The sequence below is a fragment of the Tetrahymena thermophila genome, assembly GCF_000189635.1.
Source record: "Tetrahymena thermophila SB210 genomic scaffold scf_8254638, whole genome shotgun sequence".
NCBI classification, from domain to species: Eukaryota; Ciliophora; class Oligohymenophorea; order Hymenostomatida; family Tetrahymenidae; genus Tetrahymena; species Tetrahymena thermophila.
The window spans coordinates 39,812-64,337 of NW_002476407.1; the positions used below are offsets into that span (position 1 = coordinate 39,812).

At 23.2% G+C, this 24,526-nt stretch overlaps 9 protein-coding genes across 9 annotated transcripts; 2 read left to right on the forward strand and 7 right to left on the reverse strand. All coding sequences in view use genetic code 6, as the record gives it.

Moving 5' to 3' along the window:
* Positions 1-267: 267 nt before the first annotated feature.
* Positions 268-438, reverse strand: TTHERM_00188420 (hypothetical protein; the record flags this gene model as incomplete). Its single annotated transcript, XM_001016518.1, has 1 exon — positions 268-438. One exon carries the CDS (start codon positions 436-438, stop codon positions 268-270), a length of 171 nt encoding a protein of 56 aa, XP_001016518.1.
* Positions 439-1,368: 930 nt separating this feature from the next.
* TTHERM_00188430 (hypothetical protein) lies at positions 1,369-1,524 on the reverse strand (the record flags this gene model as incomplete). The annotated part of the gene is made up of 1 exon (XM_001016519.1): positions 1,369-1,524. One exon carries the CDS (start codon positions 1,522-1,524, stop codon positions 1,369-1,371), a length of 156 nt encoding a protein of 51 aa, XP_001016519.1.
* An 894-nt stretch (positions 1,525-2,418) lies between these two features.
* TTHERM_00188440 (transporter family ABC domain protein) lies at positions 2,419-5,776 on the forward strand (the record flags this gene model as incomplete). Its single annotated transcript, XM_001016520.2, has 4 exons — positions 2,419-4,377; positions 4,431-4,539; positions 4,598-5,176; positions 5,229-5,776. The coding sequence occupies 4 exons, from the start codon at positions 2,419-2,421 to the stop codon at positions 5,774-5,776; spliced, it is 3,195 nt and encodes a 1,064-aa protein (XP_001016520.2).
* A 1,243-nt stretch (positions 5,777-7,019) lies between these two features.
* Positions 7,020-8,460, reverse strand: TTHERM_00188450 (acyl-CoA dehydrogenase; the record flags this gene model as incomplete). The annotated part of the gene is made up of 4 exons (XM_001016521.2): positions 7,020-7,177; positions 7,243-7,411; positions 7,457-7,824; positions 7,965-8,460. 4 exons carry the CDS (start codon positions 8,458-8,460, stop codon positions 7,020-7,022), a joined length of 1,191 nt encoding a protein of 396 aa, XP_001016521.2.
* Positions 8,461-9,054: 594 nt separating this feature from the next.
* Positions 9,055-10,543, reverse strand: TTHERM_00188460 (hypothetical protein; the record flags this gene model as incomplete). Its single annotated transcript, XM_001016522.3, has 6 exons — positions 9,055-9,226; positions 9,341-9,790; positions 9,851-10,030; positions 10,117-10,209; positions 10,272-10,361; positions 10,419-10,543. The coding sequence occupies 6 exons, from the start codon at positions 10,541-10,543 to the stop codon at positions 9,055-9,057; spliced, it is 1,110 nt and encodes a 369-aa protein (XP_001016522.2).
* Positions 10,544-11,656: 1,113 nt separating this feature from the next.
* Positions 11,657-13,005, reverse strand: TTHERM_00188470 (carrier protein; the record flags this gene model as incomplete). The annotated part of the gene is made up of 3 exons (XM_001016523.3): positions 11,657-12,083; positions 12,144-12,432; positions 12,576-13,005. The coding sequence occupies 3 exons, from the start codon at positions 13,003-13,005 to the stop codon at positions 11,657-11,659; spliced, it is 1,146 nt and encodes a 381-aa protein (XP_001016523.1).
* Positions 13,006-13,459: 454 nt separating this feature from the next.
* Positions 13,460-14,657, reverse strand: TTHERM_00188480 (alpha-1,3-mannosyl-glycoprotein beta-1, 2-N-acetylglucosaminyltransferase, putative; the record flags this gene model as incomplete). Its single annotated transcript, XM_001016524.3, has 6 exons — positions 13,460-13,802; positions 13,966-14,082; positions 14,144-14,241; positions 14,333-14,405; positions 14,461-14,509; positions 14,570-14,657. 6 exons carry the CDS (start codon positions 14,655-14,657, stop codon positions 13,460-13,462), a joined length of 768 nt encoding a protein of 255 aa, XP_001016524.2.
* An 884-nt stretch (positions 14,658-15,541) lies between these two features.
* TTHERM_00188490 (hypothetical protein) lies at positions 15,542-22,001 on the forward strand (the record flags this gene model as incomplete). The annotated part of the gene is made up of 11 exons (XM_001016525.2): positions 15,542-15,962; positions 16,015-16,455; positions 16,517-16,638; positions 16,691-17,148; positions 17,205-19,048; positions 19,098-19,423; positions 19,478-19,627; positions 19,787-20,430; positions 20,496-20,695; positions 20,748-20,958; positions 21,008-22,001. The coding sequence occupies 11 exons, from the start codon at positions 15,542-15,544 to the stop codon at positions 21,999-22,001; spliced, it is 5,811 nt and encodes a 1,936-aa protein (XP_001016525.2).
* Positions 22,002-22,382: 381 nt separating this feature from the next.
* TTHERM_00188500 (MFS transporter) lies at positions 22,383-23,861 on the reverse strand (the record flags this gene model as incomplete). Its single annotated transcript, XM_001016526.2, has 1 exon — positions 22,383-23,861. The coding sequence occupies one exon, from the start codon at positions 23,859-23,861 to the stop codon at positions 22,383-22,385; it is 1,479 nt and encodes a 492-aa protein (XP_001016526.2).
* Positions 23,862-24,526: the final 665 nt, after the last annotated feature.

Genomic DNA, 24,526 nt, shown 5'->3' on the forward strand with positions numbered 1-24,526 from the left:
AAATTAGTTGATTTTGCTATATAATAAATATTAATCTTCTATCGTGTATTCTTTAAACTAATTATTAAAAAATTGTCAAGTTCAAACTCTTCAAAAAAGAATAGAAATTTTATCAGCATAAAAGTAATTTATGAGTAATAGAGCTTCTAGTGAGTAAAGCACATAGATAGAATTCGATAAAATAAAAATAAATTGCTTTACTATATTAATTATTGAAGGAATACAAGCATTTTTCTTTGATTTGTACACCACATTTCCAGGTTATGATCAAAGCTTCGAAGAAGAGTGCTAAAAGTTGTGGGATTGGTCATTTGCAACATTTTGCACATTAGGAGTGTCTGTAATATTTTGTGGATTAAATATTTTAGGAGCTTATTATAAGAAGGCAGGATTAGTTAAATTTTTCTCAATGATGGTGGGTTTTAGCTAGCTTGCCATTTTAGTGACATATTGTGGAGATTGGATTTATTTAAATCACAATTGTGGATCACTTCATCATTTAAATAAAGTTATTTTTATAATTATGGTAGGAATAATTAGTATTTCTACTCTAGTTTAATTGTTTAAATGGCTATCAAATAAATTTAGATGAATATCAAAGCAAACACAAATACAAATTTTGTAAATATATAATAAAAAAAATATGATTATATTATTACTCTGTAAATAAAATATTGGTAGAGTCAAACAAATATTTATTCAAAAAAATAAAATAAATAACCAAAGGGCTTCATATTTTATTGATTATAATTAATGGCTAATTGAAAAAATTAGTTAAAATAAAAAATATTTAAATAAAACAATTTTAATTTTAGTTATAAAATAATTAATTTATCGCATTTACTTTTTGTAAAAGTTTTTTTGTTTGTTTGTTTGCTTGTTTGCTTATTTGTTTGTATTTCTAATTAATTGTAAATCATATCAAATAGATTTTAAGTAAAATTTGAATTTTAAACGAATAAATTAATTATTTAATTATCATCACATTTAGTATCGCCTTTTAAATTGTGTAAATTAATCTAATTAAGATACTCGATTTCACAATGTCAATATTACACACTAATTTTATTTTGGATAATTTAATCTTACTGTATATCATCCATAAACAATAAATTTTCTTTTAGCCAAGAGTAATCTTTGACTTTTTAATAATTTCTGAGAATGCTTGAAGAAATTTAGGTGAATCAGAGCAAATAAGCATTTTACACCTAAAAAGATATGATATTCTTCTCATTTAAAAGATTTATTAATACAAAAAGTTGCAATTTGAAAATTAAATAACATGTTTATTGTATTTAGGATAAAAAAATGAAAAAAATTTTTAAAAATGCTAAGATTTTTACTTTAGTAAGATTGGAGTAAAAATTCTCAATTTTTATTTGCTTGCTTAGTCAAAAATATAGATTTTAATTAATTAAGGTTGAAATAAAATTTATAGTCGTGTTTACAAATTTCAAACAAGTCAAATTTAGTTTTTCTTTTAAGTGAGTGTACTTACTAATTTTTATTAGCTTTTTGCTGCATTTTTTATCAACAGACTTCAGAATATTTTTTATCATTCTATAAAAGTTTAAAGAAAGCCTTTTATAAGAAAGGATAAAAACAGACTAGAAAAAATAATAAGTGAATTAAAAATTGCTTTATATTTATTATAAGTTAATTTTATTAGTAAACTTATTAAACACTTTTGATAATTGTTTTGATAGGTAATAGCAAATTTTTGATGGCAAATAAAATTATCTAAATTTTAGATTTGTGTTTATTTAATATCTAAAAATTTATTTCATGCAAATTTGATTAAATTTAATTTTTTTTTACTTATTTTTTTTCTAATTTTAGCTTTAGACATACATTCAAAACAGTGTGAGAGATAACATGTTTTTTTTTATTTTTTTTTGTACTTTTGATCATTTAATTATAATTTTTCTTTTATAATATTATTAAAAATAGTAAATGTCATTTTTATTTTCCTTATCATTTATTTTAGTACTTGTACTTTTTTTTCATCAATAATGGGATAAAAAAAGATACTTTTATAAAAGTTTTGATTTGAGTTGCGCAATCGTATTTTCACTATTTATTAATCAACTTTGTTTGCTTGTTTGTTTGTGTTTTTATTTGTGAATCTAAATAAATGTTTAGTTAGGATTGGTATTTTAACCTCTAAATAAAGAAAAATTAATTATTAAAAAGTGGATGTAAATAAACTATTTATGGGTAGAATAAGAAAGCAAAAACAATATTCAATAATTTAATTAAACAATCTTCTAAATAAATAGATAGATACATAGATACATAGATAGATTTAGTCAAATAGTTTTTGGTCAGGTCCTTATCTATATAATTAAAAAAATTATTAATTTTTTTAAACTAGGAAATATATCTTATTTAACAAAAAGTAAAAGCCCAACAAAATTTATGTAGCAAGAGCTCGCGCGCGACATAGACAAGTAATCTTATGAAGCTGAAAAGCGAAAAAATGGTAAATATTCAGCAGAACTCATGAACATGAATAATTCTGATGAAGAACATAAAGATGAACTATTCAAATCCCTAAATAATTAGGGCCATGATGACGCTACAAACGCTGGAAAATCTAGTATCAATTCATAAAGTAACTAAAATAATTACTTAAACGACGATATTCATTAAGGTAGAAGTCATACAAATAACTCTTCAAGTCCATAGAATACATTAACAAGCCCCTAATACTATACTGAAAATCTCGTAGAAAAGCCATATAGAGTTTAATGCATGATGCTTTTAATGCATATTGGTCTTCTATTAAAAAAGAATTTTTTGATCAACCAGCGCCATAAATTAGTTTTCCTATTTAACTTTTTAACTCCTGTAATTGTATGTCTCATGCTGATTATGTGGCAGTAAATAGCTGATAGATTGATATAATTTTTAATTATCGAACCAGATATTTATGAATAATCTTTGATCCCTCGTTGCTTATCTCCAGAATATCTTGATTCTCTGGATCCAACAGACTTAGAAATCAAAGGAAATAAGCGTGGTTGTATTACAGTAGGATATCATATCATCGGAGAAAAGTAATTATGGGTAGAATAAGCTATGGAATATGTGGCCTAAAGAAATAAACTTGAATTTGGCAAAGATGTAAAGCTACTATCATAGGGAGACCCTTCTTAATATCAAAAATATATCCGTAAGCATTTAAATCGTACTCAAATCGGAGTTGTTTTTTGCACAACAAGCTATCCACTAAAACAGTTCGGATATAATTTAGACATTCCATGCAATATCAATTTATAAGATAGTGACTATTCTCAGTACTTGCATGTATCAGGATATGATGTAGAGCGTTTTAAAAATATAAAGACTATGGTATATACAATTATGTATAACGGTACTCTTAACTATAAAACTCCTTATTTAGCTGATCCAAAAGCAAGTGTTGGAAAAGATGATTTAGTGAAATCATTAAAAGTATCGTTAGACAATGCTTTGATAGAAATAGTTGCTTAAAATACAATTGACGAATTCTCAAAGGTTTATGATGAAAGCAAATCACGTGACGAGCAAAGACTCAAAATGGATTTTAATAGAGAGCGTATGCAAGTAGTAGCACAAGACTATCCTAAAATACCTACAAGATTCACCCAAGGCTATGATGTATTTGCAGGTAATGGTGCTTTTTATCTGTTTGTGCCAATCATGGTGACTTTTATTCTGCTTATTAATGAAATTCTTCGTGAAAAAGAAAAAAGACTGAGATAAGGCTTAACTACTATGGGATTAACGCATTTCAGTTACATAACAAGCTGGGTTTTATATACTATAATCACTTTAGCAGTTTTAGAAGCAATTATGGTCCTTAGTGGAGTTTTATTTGAATTCGATTTTTTCACTAGATCTCCTGTTATAATTACTTTTACCATCTTATTCTCTTTTGGTTTATCATAGATGTCAATAGGTTTTTTCATCACCACCATTTGTAGTGATGTTAAATTAGGATACACTGTAGCTTATGCATTTTTATTATTCTCAGTTGTTATGGAAATGTTTATGTCTACTCCAGCTTTCATTTTTTATCTCTATCAAGATGATCCAGATTTGTTTGTTGAAATCCTTCTCAAGATATTTAGTCTCTACCCCGCCTTCCATTACTCTAAGCTTTTCCACGATGTAGCACAACGCACAAATAAGCACTATGAAATAGCAGCAGGACGTTGGGTATAAGGCCCAGGTTTCAATTATGAAGATATATTTGAAAATTTCAGTGGAAAATTCCCTTATCCTCCTAAAGAGTATCACACTCCATCATGCATTACTTCATTCGTTTACTTAAACATAACTGCTATTCTTTTCTTCATCCTTGGTTGGTATTGCGATCACGTAGTTTCTAGCGTAAAATTTTAACTTTTTATATTTATAAACTTAAATAAAACAATAATATATAGAATAGAGGAACATAAGAAAGTCCATTGTTTTTCTTAGGTAACGATTATTGGAAGTGTTTAAGAAGAAAGTAAAAAATTAGAAGAAAAGTCAGTGCAAGTCTCAATAAATGTAAAAATAAAGAAATCATAAAAAGAATTTACATTTTTTTTATCAAAATGAAAATTAGTTGAAGAAAATAATTAAGAAAGTACAGGAATTAATTTAAATGAATCAGTGAAAAATGAAAGAGAAGTAGTTTTAAAGAATTAATTAGAAGATGCTTTTGTAGATGGAATAAGAATTTAAGGAATTAGCAAAACATATTATAAATATCCATTCGGCATTAAATCAAAGCATGATAAGACAGCTATTTCTGATATATTTTTTGAAATTAGAGAAAATGAGTTAGTTTCATTACTTGGACATAATGGTGCTGGTAAAAGTACACTTATAGGTGTGTTGACAGGTTTATTAGCTCCTACATAAGGAACTGCTATAATTAGAGGTTATGATATCAGAACTAATATGGGTTAAATCCGTTAAATGATGGGTGTTTGCCCTTAATTTGATATTTTATGGGATGAATTAACAGCTTATGAACATCTTGAAATGTACTGCAAGATTAAAAATGTACCCTCGAAATATATAAATTAAGAAATAGATAAAAGAATGGCAGAAGTAAGAATGAGTGATAAAAAGCATTATCGTGTAGGAACATTTAGTGGTGGATAAAAGAGAAGAGTTTCCCTGGCTATTGCTGCCATAGGTAAAAATATAAATTAAATTAAAAAAATGTATTTATTTGATTTTGAATAAAGGTGATCCCAAAATTATATTCTTGGATGAGCCAACTACTGGTATGGATCCTAAAACAAGAAGAGAAGTGTGGAATATGATTAAAGAAATGAGAGTCAATAGAAGTGTAATTTTAACAACTCATGCAATGGAAGAAGCTGATATATTGAGTGATAGAATTATAGTTGTATCTGATGGACGCTTAAAAGCTATAGGAACTCCTCTTTATCTTAAAAATTCTCATGGAGATTCTTATAGGTTGTGTCTTATTCTAAATTCATCAGACCCCCTTTAAATAGAAATAGCAAGAGCTCAAATTAAAAAACTTCTTCCTTCTTCTAATAGTATAACTTCAGAAGGTGCAAGTATTATAGTAGGAGTCTCTCATCGCCACATTAATGAATTAAAGCAATTCTTTTAAATTATTGAATGCACAGATATTCAAACATTAAGCTAAGAAGAATTAAATTTCAAAAATTAAATCAAAGAATGGGGTCTCTCTCATGCTACTCTTGAAGAAGTATTTTTGCACATAACAGATCATGCAGAATAATTCCAAAGAAAGAAATGAAAAGATTAAATCTCTTACTTGATTCCTCCACTATGAAAATCCATCTATTTGTCGGTTATGTATCAATAAAATCTTATTAAAATAAATTATTCATAAAATATTGTTTCAATTTCCTGAAATATTCTAAATATGACCATTATAAATAAATAAATAAATAAATAAATAAATAAATAAATAAATAAATAAATAAATAAATAAGTAAGTAAGTAAGTAAGTAAGTAAGTAAGTAAGTAATTAAATCAATAAATAAAATTATATTGAATAAAATTAAAAATTATTATAATAACAATACAATTATATCAAATTAATTATTTTCATTTATATTGCCTCTAGTAAATTATTTTTATAGCATTCTTTCTATTTTAAAACAATTGATATTTTTAAAATTCAAACACTAACACTTGTACTGTAACTTAATTGTTGATTATATCAATTTTCTTAGGAATTGTAATTATGAGTATTAATTACTTCTTAGAAAATAAATAATACTTTTAATTCTCATTTATATTTATTATATTAATATTATTTTTAAATAATTATATTCATTTTTATTACCTTAAATAAATAAAGAATTTTGAACAAATTCTTTCAAATTTAAAATTAGCTAGTTGTATTTTTAGATAAGCATAGTTTATTTTATTACTTAATGATATAATAAGCTCTTTATTAAGTAAATTTAATTTTTTGAAATATTTTAATTATTATCATTTTAAATAAGTAAAATATGATACTTATTCATTCATTATAGATTAAATTTAATAATATATTGCTTTCTTTGAATTAATTATTTTGATTCCAATAAATTATTTTTAATATCATATTACTTTAATCTTTAAAGTTTAATTCATAACTCAAATATTAAATATCTTTAATTTTAAAAAATATTTTAATGAAAACTTAAATAATAAACAAATAAAATTCAAACAATCTATTTAAATTTTCTAATATATTTTACTGATGATTATTAAAATAAATAATATTCAAAAAATATTTCTATTTTCTATATTAAACAATACCATCAAATCATTTAATTCACCCAAAAGTAATTAAAAACAAATAATCACATATTGAAATTATGAAATAATAAATTTTTATTTTCAAAATTCTAGTAATGAATTAATGAATGAAGATATTAAATTCTATTTGTAAAAAACTATCAAATCTATTTAAAAATAGACAATTTTATTTTTATTATATTGAACACACTGATAATTTTTTATTTTTATTTTCTTTTTATATTAGTTCATTATTTGTTATTTCTAGCTTTAAAAGCTGATAATCCGGTTAATTCTCTACCAGCTACTAAGGCATTAATATCATAAGTGCCTTCATATGTATGTGTTGCTTCAATATCAAGCATAGCTTTCAAAATATAGTCATCTTCATAAATACCAGCACCCTCTTATTTTATTTGATTATTAAAATTTTTAACTTACAAAATATAAACTAATTAATTTATTAATTACCCAATAAATCTTTTGCTTGAGTGCATATTTCCCTTGTTCTGGTTGTAGCATATGATTTAGCTAAAGCAACCTAGCCTAATGTTAGCTGTTTACTATCATATAGCTCAGATACTCTCCATGCCATTAATAGAACACTTTGTGTATTTGATATCATACTTAAAACTTTTTTCTTTATCATAAAATTAAAATGGTTTTATTTCAGTATAAAATTTACTTTAGGTTTCTACTTGGGCTCAATATATTGTAAGGCTCTCTCACAAACACCTCTTGCTATACCGGAGGATATCCAAACAGCAACAATTCTTGAATGTTTTAAAATCTTATTTGTTGATTCTTAAAAGCTCGTAGCTAAAGGTAATTTCATATTGACTGGAATAAATACATTTTCAAAAGTTAGATGATAATTTTGAACCATTCTCACAGCTAATTTATGCTCAATAACTTATCTAGTTACTCCTTTTTAAGTTAGCTCAACTATAAAACCTTCAATTTGTTTTGTTGTTTAATTCTTAGCCCATACTACAACAATATCTCCATTTCCATTCCCAATCCATCTCTTAGTTCCATTAAGTATAAATCCACCTATTTTATATTTTTAAAAGAGATTGTTGTTTAAAATCAATACAAATTTGGTTAAATTATCAATATTAGTTAGCAAAAAATACAATTTTTTTTTTTACTCTTTTTACAAATAATATGATTATATTTAAAAATCTACTTACCATCAATTTCTTTCACATTTGATTCTAAACCTGAAGCATCGGATCCGTAATTAGGTTCTGTTAATGCCCAGCCTCCAATTTAATCGCAATCAATTAATTTAGGCAAATATAATTATTTTTGAGCTTCTGATCCAAACCATTCAATTGTTGTCATTAAAACAGACCATTATACAAGCATGAAAAGAGACAAACCTGAGTCTATCATAGCCATTTCAGATATTAAAATTCCAATTAGTCTTGTTCTCCTTCCTTCCCCAAAGGGAGGCCCCACAAATAATTTGAACAAGCCAAATTCTTTTAATTTTTATCTTACAAAAGTAGGAAACTAAGCTTTTTCAATGTATTGATTAATATGAGGTTTTATATCTCTTTGAATAACCTCCCTAAATTTTTTTCTAATAATATTTTCTTCTTCATCATATAGAAAATTATATTCTAAAATATCTAATGAATCAGTAGTGTAAAGCTGCTGACTTATTGATTATACTCTTTCCATATTTAAAAAAAATTTAAAATAAGATTATTTAATTATTTTTCAAAAAATAACAATCCAATTCTAAGATATGATTTATTAATTACTCATAAGATTGCGTCATTGCATGTACAAAGATTACACATCTTTAAATACAAACAGCTCTTTACTATCTAAAAATAATATGTATTTTTTATACATTGAAAACAAATAATTGATTAATTTACCAAATAGAAAAATTCAATTCTATTTTTTCATGGAAATATTATGCTAATAAAATGACAATTATTTCAAGCATGAAAATTAGAAAAGTAGTAACATTTTTATATACAAAATAAATAAATAAACAGATAGTGTATACAGATAATTTTATAGTAATAATATATTTAGAATTAAGATATTTAAGATGAATTTAAGTTAGATTGATCATTTATTTATCATTTTTGATTATTTTTAAATTAGATTGGTCATTTATGATTATTTTTTTTAGGTTGATCATTTACAATTATTAAGAAGTTTGTTATTAAATTATAATTAGTTTGATACTAAAAATGGTTATTAATTGTTTTAATTAGCATTTTTTGAGTACTTTTAGAAAATTTTTACATATTTCTTTATTCAGAAAAAGAAATCCCAGTGGTTTGAAATAGGTGATACCAAAATTCCAGGTAAAAACGGGGCTACGTGCTTAAAGTAAGCTTCAAATACTAATATTTGACGTGAGAGTATAAATTGATTGATTTATATTTTTTTATCTAGTGCAATTCTAAGATCTTAAATGCCTTCATCACTGTTTAATATAAAATGAAAATAGTTAATATAATTTTAGCATTTTTTAATTAAAATATTAATGTGTTTTATGTAAGTTGTAAGAATTTAATTAATTAATTAATTTTTATTTTACTCGATGTAAATCTGATATTATAGTAAAGAAGATGGTTTCATCAAACTTAGGAATAATTACTACTCTGACCTTATAGAGCAATGATTATACTTAAAATTGATTTTTAAGAGCAAAATATCTCTTAAGTTCTCTAAGCTATGAGATAATTTTAGAATACCAGAATCTTGAATTTTATTGTATGAAAAATCAAGATCTAGACAACAAAGTCTTTGTAATTTAGAAATACCCTATGAAATCATAATTAAGCCTTGATCGCCTATCCAATTTTAACTCATAGAAATAGATAGAGCCTTTAAGTTAAACAGTTCACTCAAACTATTTCCTAATTCATAGCATCCTGCATTTCCTATTTAGTTAGCCCAGAGTTATATTCTAAGGTGCTATAGATTCTTCATTTATTTTAAACCTTTTGCTAAAGCGATACATCCCTCATCTTTTAGTTTGTTATAACTTTAAAGAATAATAAATTAATTAATAAATTTGATTGTAAAATATCTTAAAATCTATTACTTTAAATTAATTTGAAGAGACTGCAAAGAATCTAATTAATTAATTGATTGAATTAGACTATTAATTCCTTTTTCGCTTATTTTGTTTCTATGTAAAGAAAGGTCAATATCTTCTAACTAAATCATATTGCCTAAGCACTATGCAAGATCAATGCACATAAGATCATCAAAATCGACATTTCTTTAAATATAATAAAGAATAAATTATCAATATTTTTACACAATCTGAAAATATTTTAAAAAGAAAATAAAATAATAAAAAAATACATTAAGTAGAGTCTTAAGTGTTTAATAGATTTAATACTGCTTATAGATCTAAAGATATATTTTAAATTAGCCTTTTACTGAATCTCACTGTATCTTTAATTAATAATAAACAAATTTAATTAAGACTTTGCTTGCGTAAAAATAAATGAAATTACTCTAACTAGAAGCTCAAATATTCAAGGCTCTAAAAGTTGAGTAAAGCCTAAGAAATTATATCAATATCTTTCTACTCTAGATGTTCTTTTCTAAATTTGATAATTAAAAATTTAATTTGTTTGATAAATATTGAAATAAACGCTTACTGGTATCTAAAGCTAGCGCTTTTTAAACTGTTAATATTCTCTAATTCTTAAGCATTAATAGAATTTTAAAGAGCAGAATAGACTAGGAAATCACTAGCCTATAGATGTTGGTTGCTTTGTAGCATGTTTTGAGAAATTTAAGAAGATCTAAGAAGATTCTTGTTAGTTTTTGTTTTAGATTGTATTTTTAAGAGTGTGTTTTTAATTTTTTGTTTTTGATATGCAAATAATAATAATAATAATTTATCAAAAAATTCTGAACTTTAAATTATTTAAAATTGATCAGGTGTAAAGAAAATATTGTATTCAACGTCTATATTTTCAAAAGAAAGAGACAAGTAGCTATTCTTAATAAACAATAAACCAATCTAATTTAATTTAATCAATAAATAGTATGTAAAATTTGCTCATCAATAATCTTTGTTCCCACTACCACTAAAATATAATATTAGAAATTAAGCTAATAAATAAAAAGGAGGGGGATTTATTTTTATTTTACTCTAAGCAATTCGAAAGCAAAGATAAGCATAAATGGGAAAGAAATGTTGATTGTTAGAAAAAAATTAGTTTTTAAATTAAATTCAAGTAATAATTAAATTATACATAGTTATGTTTGTTGAATGTATGTATCTATAAATATTACTTTATTCAATTTTTCTAATTTAAGCTAATAATAGTAGTAAAGAAATATTATTAATAGATATTATTAGAATAGTAAGATTTTAATCAGAGCAAGGCTTAAAAAGCTAAGCTGTGTAAGTAGCAAAAAATAATAAAAAAATATTTTTTTAATAATAATTGACATAAATTCGATCATTTCTCTCTATTTTTTCAAGTTATCGATTAATTTATTGTAATTAAAGATAATTCTAGGTTATTGTGATTATTATCAAAAATTTTATTTTTAAATTACAATGATAAAGTAATATTTGATAATAATTAATTCATTACAAAATTTTATGAAATAATCTATATCATTAAGTAGAAGAATTTATATTTAATTAACTTGTCTAATTTAATTTCTAAATTTGTAAGAATTGTAATTTTTATTTATTTATTATTATTTTTTTTTAATTACAGATTATATTTGTTAAGAGAAAAAACTGATTCATAGAGAATTTATTTAATTATAAATGTTAGAATAATTATCTATTTATAATATAAACAGACAAAGTTATAAATATATTCTTTTAGTTTTTATGGTAGATAATATTTTATTTTTAAATTTTATTTTTCATTCAATACTAATAAGCTTCTTCTATCATACCTCTGAAGGTGTCATAGAAGTTAAAAACAATAGAACCAGATATCATGTAATAAACTGATCTTGCCCAATATCCACTAAAGAAGAGTTTGGGCCATTTTTCTTCTCTAATAACTGTTTTTAAACAGTGGAAGAATCCATCATATTTAGGATATTATTAACTTACTAATCTTGTAATTGCTAAATCAAAAGGATTGCTAATCAAAATAGCAAATAATGATCCTAAAATCATACCAGTGATTCTTTTATTGTAATCAGATTAATTTGGAATAGCCCTATCTATATGTCTCTAAATTAATTAACGTTAATAAGGATCATTATTGGAGTACATTTAAGCATAATTTTAACCATGAAGGCACAATTAAAACACTGTATTAAAACCAATTCTGTATGTCAAATCTCTGTTTTATAATTTAAATTAATAAATATCTTTTTAAAATGTATATTTTAATATATATTACCTTAAAAGGCATGGCAATAAAACAGATCTCATTCCATTCATATATTTATTAAAGCTTATTTCTCCAGAATTCATTTGGAGATATATTTTACGGACTTCAAAAGGAAGTCTGAAAGGAGCAGCTAATAGATCTGCAAAGCAAAAACACATAAGTTATTTTTAAAATGTAGACAAATTGCTAACAAATTAATTTTTCATCATTTCAATATTTATCCATCTGTAAGCAGCATTATTCATTGTAACACCAATAAAAGTTCCCAACATGCCTTATCCAATACCTCTATATAAAGCTTTATTTTTAATGAAAAGAAAGATAAATCTTGATAAAAAAAGCAAAAAGAAGCGAATATTAAATGAAATAAATAAAAAATAAATGCATAAAAATAAAATTCTATCTAATTTTTAATGTAAAAAAATGCAAAAGTATTTTTACGGTATTTAGAAACATTATTTTTAGTAAAAAAGCTTATATCTTCTAAAGGATGTTTTGCTTATACTCTTGTTTTAATTGTATTGAAAGGATAGCAAACTAGCAGACAAATGGTTTCCATGGTTAAATTGCTAGCTAAATCTAAATTTTTTCTAATAAAAGCATGATAATATTGAGGATCCTTCCATGTGTATGATTTTGATTCTTGTCTTAATTTTTCTACCTTTTTAATTCTCCCTAAAAGATCATCAAGCTCAGATTATTTTACTATTTTATCATCCTAAAATTAGGATTGCTTTTAAAGAATATGAGATTTTTTATAGATTTCACGATAAGATTAATCCTATTATAAACTTCTCTATTCTAAAATATCTAGTAGCTTTTAGTCTTCGTAAAGCTTTCTTGAATCAACTTTTTCCCTATTGTCTGCCATTTGAATTAAGAAATGTGTTTAATATCTAGATTTATTTTGTTTGCTTTAACAACTAATTTAATATCAAAAAATCTTAAAAATTAAAAAGATATTAAACAATTTATTTAAAACATACAAAATGAACTCGAACATTCGAGATTATATAAAAAGTTATATGCCTACTACTTATGTAACATTTATAATAATTAACATTTATCTAATAATTGAAACTATGTTTTTTTATTGATAAACAAATTTACTGAATAAAATGTTTATAAAATTATTTTTACATTTATATAAAAATAAAATTAAAATTAATTAAATCAAAATTCTTTAAGCTATAAATACATTTAACAAAAAATATAAGTAAAAATTACACTCTTAAACAAATTATTGTCATAGTTTTAAGTTTAGCTTGAAGTAGTTATTTTTAAAATTAATTAGGAGCTTGCAAAAATAAGTTTTATCTATAAATTCATTTTAAGAAACGAGAATTATTTGGATTATATTTGCTTTAGTTTGCACTATTTCTCATGGTTGAAGCACTGAAATTTCCTGATAAAGTATTTTTTTATATTTAAACTAAAAGTGAAGGATTTTTCAGCTTTATTAGGTTTGAAATGTCTTCAAGTCTACTTTAAACGAAAAGCATCTTTGCCTTTAAAATATTATACCTATAAATAACATTTTATTTAACTAAATCTTCCTCACAAGCTACGAAATCTAGAGAAAGTATTTCTAAGAACTTATATTCCATATTTTCTATCAGTTTCAAGTTTGCTCTTCCTTCTTCTTCCATTTCAAATATACCAAAAAAACTAATTGTATAAATATTGATATTAAACAAGCTGTTAATTTTTATCATAAATAAATTCATAATATTTTTTAAATGAGAAAATAACTAAATCTTTTGTTTTTTATTATTGTTTATTATTTATTTGTTTTTATTCTTAAAAATAATATTAATAGTATTTTTATTACTTATGGGGTTCTTTATAGCATTAATTAAAAAGCTTAATCAACTACTAGAGGAATTAACCGTACTCCATTTTTAACTTATTGTCTTCTTTGATTTACTTGAAAGATTCATAATTGATGCTAATTTTAAAAATTGTTATTTATTTAGTATTGATTGTCTAATTAAATATCTAATATCTACATTGTTATATAGAAAAAGAACAAATCTGTTTCGCTAGTAAATTCTATTTTAATTGCTTAATCACTTAAATCACCACCAGGATGTTAATTCTAACTGGGCTATATATTTATTATAATGTTAAAGTTTTAGATATTTCTCAACCAGAAGTAGATTTTGATTAATTTTTAAGTTAAAGAATTTATTTTCTACCTTAATTAAAATTTTGACTTTAATGCTCTCAAGACTTCCTACTTCTTAGGATTGCTAATTGTTGATGATTGTTCTATAATAAGTAAATTTTTTAAAACTTTTAATGCATTTAAAAAGATTATGTATACCTTAGCTCAAGAGGTACTTCTCTATCATACACTATTTAAAATCCATCCTCTTTAAATATAAATTAATTTGATTCAATCAATATAGTTTTAAAAGCTAATAATATTTTACACAAAGAAGGATCTATATCTTCCAATGAATTCATATTATCATAGTTTTATGATTAATCTTATATGCTATTATCGAACTATCTTGACATTTTAAAATTTTATTCTAATTAAAAGCTGCTATATCTTTTCTTTAAATTTTTCTTTATATCAATTTTTTAATTTATTAACTGATTATCTGAATCTCTTTCACTATCAAAATTTTGAAATATTAATTTTTATTTAACTTTTAGTTCTGAAATCACGAAGCTATTTATTGATCATCTATTTATTAATTTATTTATGCTTATTTCATAAAATTTTGAATTTTATAAAACTAAACAAATCCAGCCAAGCTGATAACTGTTTGTTAATAACAAACAAATATCATTTTATTTTATTTTTATGATTTTTATGATTTTGAATTTATTTTTAAAAAACTATTTTAACTAATCCAAATAATAATTTGTTTTTTCATATTAATTTGTTATAAAATTTACATAAAAATAAATTTGATCTATAAATTTATCATAAAATAATATTTTAAATTAAATTGCATTAATACTTAATAGCCGCTTAGCAAATAGACTTAAAACCCTAGTAAAAACTTTGAATTGTTATTAACATTTATAAAAATTTAATATTTTGCATTATATTTAAATTTTTAATATTAATAAAAATTCAAAAAACAAAGTTAATTTATAATTACTACAATATGAGCAATATCTTCTTTAAAAATATATTTAATATGTTATTTTTTTAACTTCAGTAATTAAAATTTTAACATATTATTTTAGATTAAATTAAATGATCCTTTATTCTAACTTACTCAAATCTCAATTCATGCAAAAAATTAATGAATAATATTACCAATAAATTTCATTTATTCCAGTAATTATTTATAGAGTAAAATATTCTTTTTACTAAAAATTTGATATATATTGATAACTTAGGATATTTATTATATATTAAAAAATTTTTAAGTTAAAGTATAACAATGTCTTTAGATAGATTTGATAAAGGAGATATTAGTAATTAAGAAGATCAAGATGAAAATATTGCATTAACTTAGAAAAATATTCAACAAACTAAATAAGATATCAGAAAAAGCAAAATAAGCTTGAGAATTAGCAAAGCATAAATTGCTCAAGCAAGTTAAATTAATGTTTAATAATCATAACTCGATCTTAATGGGAAACAAACTTTATTGTAAATTAGACCTAGCACAATATATGATTAAGGCTTATATCAACATAATCCTGAAGATGTTTATACTCCTTAAGAACATGCCGAAGCCATACAACATATTTAGGAATTTGTAAAGGCTACAAATAATTTGAATGATAATTTGCCAATTTATGATATTGTTAAAGAATATTGCAAAAATAGAAAAAATAGATAGCTTCTTATTTTAAATGGTAATTATAATCTCACTTTATTATTGTTTTAGTTAAAATAATTTAAATTTAGATTTTCACCTGTATTTGAGAGATGCTTATATGGCTAAATTTGGAAAATAATAAACTATTCTAGAAATAATCTATTAAATATCTCTTGAAAAGGATTTTTGCGATGAATTGGCTTTGCTAGGAGGGCTAATTGATGAGGCGTTTGTCTTTTTACAAACACATTTAAAAAGTTACAATAAAATTGATGTAGATGATTATTATAATAGATAAAACAAAGATTCACTCAATCAACATAATGTAGAAATTATAGACAGTGCTACGCTATTAAAACTTGATCTCTGGATAAGAATTATTTCAAATTTTTGTAAGAACGATCAAGTTATTGATTATGTAGCCAATAATAAAGAAGACTTTATCAAATATATGCTAGTTTTTCTACAGAACATAGATACTGTTATAAAAAAGAATCCAAATCTATCATCTATTAATTCAGTAATCATAGGTAAATTTATAGTTTATTACCTATACCTGTTTTATTTTATTATGGTTACTTTTTATAATAGCTTCAACAGTAAAGACAGGGGTTTTGGAAGCTATGTTTTTAGTGACTTAAATTGATGAAATGAAGAGAAAAGTTATATTTAATCAATAGTATTTTAGTGCTATTTATTTAAACTTGTTAAAGGTAAAATATTTACGGCTTTTGTTTTTTTTTAATAAATTTATTTTTATATTAGAAAACATCGAATCAGACTATTTTTTCTAATTTGTGCAAACTTATGTCTTAGTTAGCTCAAAGTGATAAGTTTCCTATCCATATTTTAGGACTTAATATCATTGAAGACTTTTTGTTGAGCTACATGATGAGAACTATCTATAATGTAGGATTACCTAATAGTGATCCATAAGATACTTCTTAATCTTTATGGAGCTCTATTCAATAAGAAAGAGAGAGCAGATAAAACTTTTTAGCAGAAGTATGGCTAGCAAGAACATTTTTTTATTTAACTACTAATTCTCATCAAAGGAAATTGCTTATGAAATCAATAAATGGATATGAGGATCATGTTTTATTTAGGTTTTTGTTTAAGTGTTTTTCTAATAATTTGTTTGAAGCTTAGATTTACATGTTATTAGGTTTGACACAATTAGCACAAAAGGAATAACTTCAAGCAACTAAAGATTATCATAAACAGTATAGCTTTTTATTATTATCTGAAATTTAAATTTATAATTATTTTTCCAAAATAGAATTGTCATGTACATTTACCAATAGTGCGAATAAGTTTACATAGAAAAAGATGCTAAAGATGATAAATAAAAGATGCTAATTACTATTTTAATGACAAGATTTATTAAATTTTTGAACTTTAATAAATAAGAAATTGAGAAAATTTTAGAGTTGATGAATGTAAAATTAAATAACTCATTAAAAGTTCCTGGCACAATAACTGAACCAGTTATTGTAGATTAATATTTGTTATAGTAAATGTAAACTAAAAAAACTAAGAAATATGAATAGAATGATGAAGTGTATTAGAAAGAAGTAATGGGATATAATGTTTAAGGACTTGTAATTTAAGAGAGACCATATAACGATAGTGTAGATTATTCTAGGCTTATTAGTGAGATGAGTGAAGGAGACTTTGAAGATTCGCTTTTAGAAGATTAAATCTATCATTTAAGATTAAATTTTTCATCAAAAAATAATCCTATCGAAAATAAAAAAACAGCAAATATTAAAAAAAAAGAAATTTTTGATAGTGAAAATTAATTATTTAACTTTGAAAAATTATTTTATTCTAAGTACAAAAATCAAAATGAGAATGAAATCAAAAAGCAAAATTAACAGTAACTTTTAAACAATAGTTTTTTGAAAGAATAATAAATGCTTATCGATTAAAAAAAATACATAACCAAAGAAGAATAAGCACTTAATCAAGAAAGCATTTCATTTGGTTTAACTCCTATGGCAAGAAATTAAGCATAGATTAATCCAGCAAGTTTTAATATAAGTGCAATTTAAAATGATAAAGACATCAAAAGTAATAACTAATCCTACGAATTAATAAAATAAGACTTGAACATAATGAATAGCAATTAAAAAGGTAATCCATCTAAATTTAAATAAAACGCATAAAATCAATAATCACTAAGTAGTATTTAAGATATTAAAAATGAAAATGAAATTATAGATAAAATCAACAATATTAGCTAAAATAATTAGTTAGAAAATTAATTTATTTAATAACCTATAAGTGAAAATATAAATTTTAATAAAAGAAAATCATCATTAAACACTTAAAAATATCCTAAGCAAGTTAATCAAATAATTGAAAAATAAGATTAAATACCTTTATATCTGAATGAAAAAAAATAATGTTTTATGTTTCATTAGCATTATTAAAGGAGATGTGAATACTGTTAAAGTATTTTTTATTCATTTTTCGATCAACCTAGCATATTAGTAGAATAGTGGATATTTAATTCCTAAGATTGTTCTTTTGATGATGTTTTTTAGATTGACTTCTTTTATGAAAATTTTATTTAGATAATTCATAGTTTGTTTTACTTTTCGATGGTGGTAAAAGGAGAAATACCATTTAGCGTATTAAAGTAAACTTGTATAGTTTTAGCAGATGAAAATAAAATATACGCTGATAGAAGATATAAAGCAGCTATTATATTACTCCTTTCTCATATTGTTAAAATAAATCCTTCTTATGTTAGCAGACTTATTTAGATTAATTTTTTAAGCGTTTAAGATTTTATTCTCACTCAATTTCTTAATTGCTTTGGGTATAAGACTTTCAATTTAATAAAACTTATAAAAAGAGGTACAGGAACTGTAAATAAATAACCTATTTTCGAATAAGTTCAAAGAAGAGGCAGCAAACTATCTTCACTTAATGAAGAGGATCTTGAAGGAGAACAAAAAGATAATATATATGAGAATTTTTTAGTTCAAAGCACTCTTTAGCTTGAATTTGATGGAACATAATTTAATGCAAGTGAAGTTACTTTATCTGTTAAGCAGTCAGCCGAATTTTTAAAATAAAATCAAGACAAAGAAATAGATAATCCTGAGCACTTATGTATGATTTTATTTAAAATTGATTTTATTAATAATTAATTATCTTAAAGAAAAAGAAAATTACACAGATTATTACCTCTAATTACATTCCATTTAGCATATACTTGACTTATCTTATAAATTGTTTAAGTATGCAATCAAATAAAAAAATGAGTTGGTTTTGGAAGGAGCTCCTAATCTAATTGAGTAGCTCATTTACTTATTGATATTTTTCAATGATATTAATTCTTACGAATACCCAAGGATTCCCTTTTATATTAATACAAAATGTTGGAGATAGAATAAATTATTGATTTAAAAAGGGTTTTCGAACGTTGTAAATATAATCAAATAATTTTTAATTCAGAAGCAAGTTGTAACGGAGTATTACAAAATAGTAATTTTTATTAAAAATATTTCAACAAAATTTTAATTTCTATCTTATTTAAAGCAATAAAATAGCCCTCATTTGTTAGATATCATAAAGATGGCAGAATTCTTCCCTTCTTTTAAAGGATGCATTCTTCTTTTTTAAATAGTATATTACATATATAAATACAAATCAGTTCAGAGGAAAAGTTTTGATAACTATGATCTCTAAGTAATTAAATAATTATTATATATTTTTAAGATAGTTAATTAATCTTATATTTTTTGAATCAAAATACTTTAATTCAGATAAAAATAAATAAAGTATTCAAGATAAAATTTTATTTATTCTTCATTTAAAAAATGTTTTTTTTTATATGAAATTAATTAGTGCTTTTGTGCAGGTCTTAAGTCCTCAGCTTTAGCTCAAAAATTGCATTTAGAATCAAAGAAAAAATTATTAAGTTATGATGTAAAAATGCTCTAGAAATTCTTGAAGAACAGAAACGATGAATAAAATGTTGGAAGAATTTTGAAGTTTTAAATAATATGTTTATAGTTTTTCTGTTCTTTTTAAGGATAAGAAATGCTTAAAACTATTAAAAAAGAAGGATATTAAAACTTAGAGCTATACCTTTCGGAAATTTTCACAATTTTAGAATTATGTAAAAAACTATAATTTATAATTTATAAGAATAATCTGAATGTATAATCGATGCAAGATCTTGTGATAAATGGTCAGAAAATTGAAAATTAGGTATAAAATGAAAATATTAAAGATGACAACTCTCAGTAATACAAAACCGTTGGTAATCTGGAAAACTTAGTTAATGATTTTCAATCATCACTGATGCTTTTCTTAAGCATGCTCTGTGAATATAGAAATTTTTCTGACACCATCCTTTCTCATCAAACTTTTTAATATATAATGAAAAATATAAAACACTTAAATTTATCTAATGAAGCATAGTTTTGTTTTACTGGCACAATCCATTCTCTGGCAAAAACTAATGCTTGTCTTGATAACCTCTAAAAGTATTTCTTTAATTTCAGTCTTAAACAATAGTTTCTAAATTTTTTCTTTTTAATTATGAATTTAGATAATATAAAGAATTTTCTAAAGATTTAACGCTGCTACTCTATTAAGGAAGAATCAATAAGAATAATTTGATGCCATTGTTTAGAAGTGTAAGAATATTATTGTAAAATCGTCATCAAGATTCATAATACTTCAGGGAAATGATTCCAAAGCTAAGAGAGTATGCAGAGATATCTTAAAATAAAAACAAAGATTTTAAAAGTAAAAAATTTAGCATGTTTCATTTTTTAAATGATATTTAATAAAATTATAGAGTTAGAGGAAAATTTGGGAAACCTAAATATCAGCTAAATTAACTAAAATGCTGAAAATAATATCAATTAACAATAGAAAATAAAATCATAAGAAAACAATTAGAGTTTTATAAATCAACAAAGTTTTGTATAGATGCTTCATGTAAATGGCAAAAAGCCTGTTGAATCTTTCTTGGATAATGACGAAATGACTTTTCTTTAAAACATGAAGTAAATTTTTTATTTTTAATTCATTAATTTTATTAAAATACTATAAAAGAGACGAGAATGAGTCAGCTGTTTAAAATGTTAATGAAACTGTGAGTATATTAAATAAAAATAAAAAATTATAAGATATGAGTAAAGTTGAAAAAAAATAATTCTTTTAAGAAATGTTTGTAAAAGAATCCAGACTTCTTTTAAAACTGTTAGTTGTTATAAGTGAGAATGAACTTAAACAAAAAATTAAAGACATGTAATTAAATAAAGAGTTTAAAATAGATGAAGCAGGAACTCTTTCTAAAAAAACTCAAAAGCAATAAATTGATTATGAGGAAAAAAAGAAAAATATAATATAACTCCCTCATAATGAAAGCTCAATATATGGATATGATGTAAAAGTAAACTACGAACTGCCTTTATCCAGAGTTCCAGACTTCTATAAAAAAAGTGCTTATGAACTTTATGAAGAGAGAAAAAAGTTAAAAGAAAAATAATAGATGAGAGATAATGAGCCTATCCCTATTATTCAATTAAAAGATGATTCAGATAGTACACTAATTAGAATAAAAAATGCTTAAATTAATGATATATTTGAAAAAAAACCTGAATTCTTACAGGAAAAGCAATCAATTTAAGGTTAGTAAAAGCATTTCTCATAAAAGGGATTTTCTTAAGAACCAAATAAAAATAGGTACAGTGCATAAAGTTTATAAGAAAGTAATGATTTTAATAAATAAAATGGATAGCAAGTTGAAAGCTTAGCAAAATTTATGAAGCAACAGCAAGAAAAGTAATACTACAATAATGCTAATTCCAAAAATATTTTACCAGCAGATTTCAGTAGTTTAAGTTCTATTTAGCAGTTAAATAAAAAGGAAATTAACTTTTAATTAAATTAAAATGCATCTTAGTAAATGTTTAAATAGTAAAAAAACTAATCATCTAATATCCTTTCAAATGATTATTCAGTTCTAAAAAGTACAGGTTAAAATATTTTACTAGATGTTGATGAAGTATATAAAAAAATGTATTAAAAAAAATTATTTTAATGAATTTAAAATAAAATAAAATTGAATAGTTTATTTAGCATGTCTTGATATTTTATGGCAAATTAATTAACAAATATTAAATTTATTTAAAAATTACAAAAAATTAATTTTCTAATAAAAAATAAAGTTGAAATGAAATTGAATTATAAAATTAAGAAATAAAAAAGTGAATTAGAAAAATAAATTAAAATAAATTTAATTAATTGATCAATTTTCTAATTTTCTGTATGGTAACTTTTTATAAGAAGAATAAAATAAAAATAAATTAAAATATTGGAATAAAATTAGTTATTTATTTTTATGTTTTTTAGTCAGTTTTAAAAGAAAATAAATACAATATAATAATTTATTTATTTATCTTTTATTATTTTAATTTCACTATTTTCAGTCTACGTAATTTTTTTGATCAGAAGTGTTTAAAGCAATACTAGAATACTCACCTTGATCTTTTTGTTAAGGATCATATAAATGAAGTATCTCTAATTTGCTTTTATCTTTAGTTTCTTTAACCAAGAATAAAGTGAAGGTTGCACAAGAAAAGCAAACAACAGAGAAAAAAATGAATAGTGGCCACAAATGATCAAAATATGGTATTGAAACAACTACTATTGTTGCACTTATCCAGTTCAATGTTGTAGCTATGCTAAATTCTTTAGATGAAAGAATTTCTGAACTATATAACCAAATGACAGGGCCAAGAGAAAAGTTGAAGGCAACAAAGTAACAGCTAATAAAAAAAAATGCAAGAAAAGAAATTTATTATATGTCAATAATTTATAAAAGAGCTAATAGGAGCAGAAATATTCCAGCAAATGAAGAACCTGTTATAAGAATGGCTCTCCTTGTATACTTTTTTACAAAGTACGTACTAAGAATTGAGGCTATTAAGTAAATAAAATTAGAAAGTAGTGAAAGTAAATTTGTCATTCTAAATGAAAAATGTTCTTTTTAAAATATTTAACCTAAAAACATAATAACTGCATTTATTCCAGAAAACTACTAAAATATTAGCAAGGTACATCCTATGAACAAGCGCTTAATATTATAACTCTTGGAAGTGTCTTTGCTGCCTTGCTTAATTACTTCTTACTAAACTTCTAAAAGTATTTTGTCAACATATTGAGATTTATATAATATTTGTAGTAATTATTTGCAGCTATCAGGTTGGTTGTTAAGGATGTAATAAAAAGGAGTTTCGTGATTGAAGAAAACTTAAAATAAGATAGGACGGCTAATAGTAAATATTAATGGAAATAATAGTACAAAAAAGCAGTATTAATCTTCTTAAGAAGGATTTTGACTAAAAAACTATCCATTTAAACTTGCTATAACTATACCTAAAGTCAAAGATATACTAAAGACTATACCCATAACTCCTGTTAAACTAATTGGAGTAATTTCATTTACATATTTAAGAACAAGTGAGCTATTTAGTCCTATGACAAATCCTGCACATAGTCTTGCTAAAACAAGCATATTTATATCACGAGTTAAGACTAAGAGTCCAAAAATGGTTCCAATAGCATCAGCAAAAATCATAGAGTTTTTTCTGGAGCTATTAGAAAGAAAGCTACCAGGTATGATTGCTCCAAATATAGCTCCAAAAGGAATAGCAGCAGCAAGAAGAGAAGAGTAGAAGTTATGTTAACTTTCTTTAACTTCAAATACAGTAAAAACGGTATCTTAAGCTAAAGACATAACTGAGAGGTGGTATCCAAAATATAAAATTCCTAGATTCGAAACAATTACATTAATTAATATATACAAAAACGATATATATTCCTATTCTTCCTATTTTTTAGAAGATTTTTAGCCATCTTCAGTTGTGATATCCATATTATTTAAGCTTGATGGACTTTTCATATGCTCTTTTTAATCTTGATTATTCAATCAATTTTTATATGATTTCCTTATTTTTTGTTTTTTTGTTTTTAATTTGCAAATTCTTTCTATATCCAAACTTAAGGATATAATTTTTACCTCACAAATTAATTAAAAATAATACTACACTAAAGATTTGTCCAAATAAATTAAAAAATATTGAATAATTACTTAAAAATATTTAGATTCATAACAATCATTCAATAATGTTGACCACAAAAATATCATAAGGAAAAATACCTGTTTTAATCCAATATTATCTCATAATAAAAAATGAAAATATTTATTAAAAATAAGTTAAATAATATTAATTAAAATACGATTAAACACGTTTTTAAAAATTTTTTTAATTAATGCTAATGAATTAATAAAAAACTTGTTTGTTTGATTAGCTTTGTTTTTATTTAATTTTTTTTTTAAATAAATAATAATTTTATAATGTTAATTTTTTTGCATACAAAATTGAAAAATATGAAAATAAAAATGGGGGTTTAGTTAAAATTATGCTTTGGATTTCAAAATATTTTTATTTTATCAATTGAACTAAAAAAAACAGAAAAACGCGTAATTAATTAATTTAAAAGGAAAATAATTATACTAATTACTTGTTTTTTCTTCTCAATTTCTGTTGTTAAAATTAATTTGAG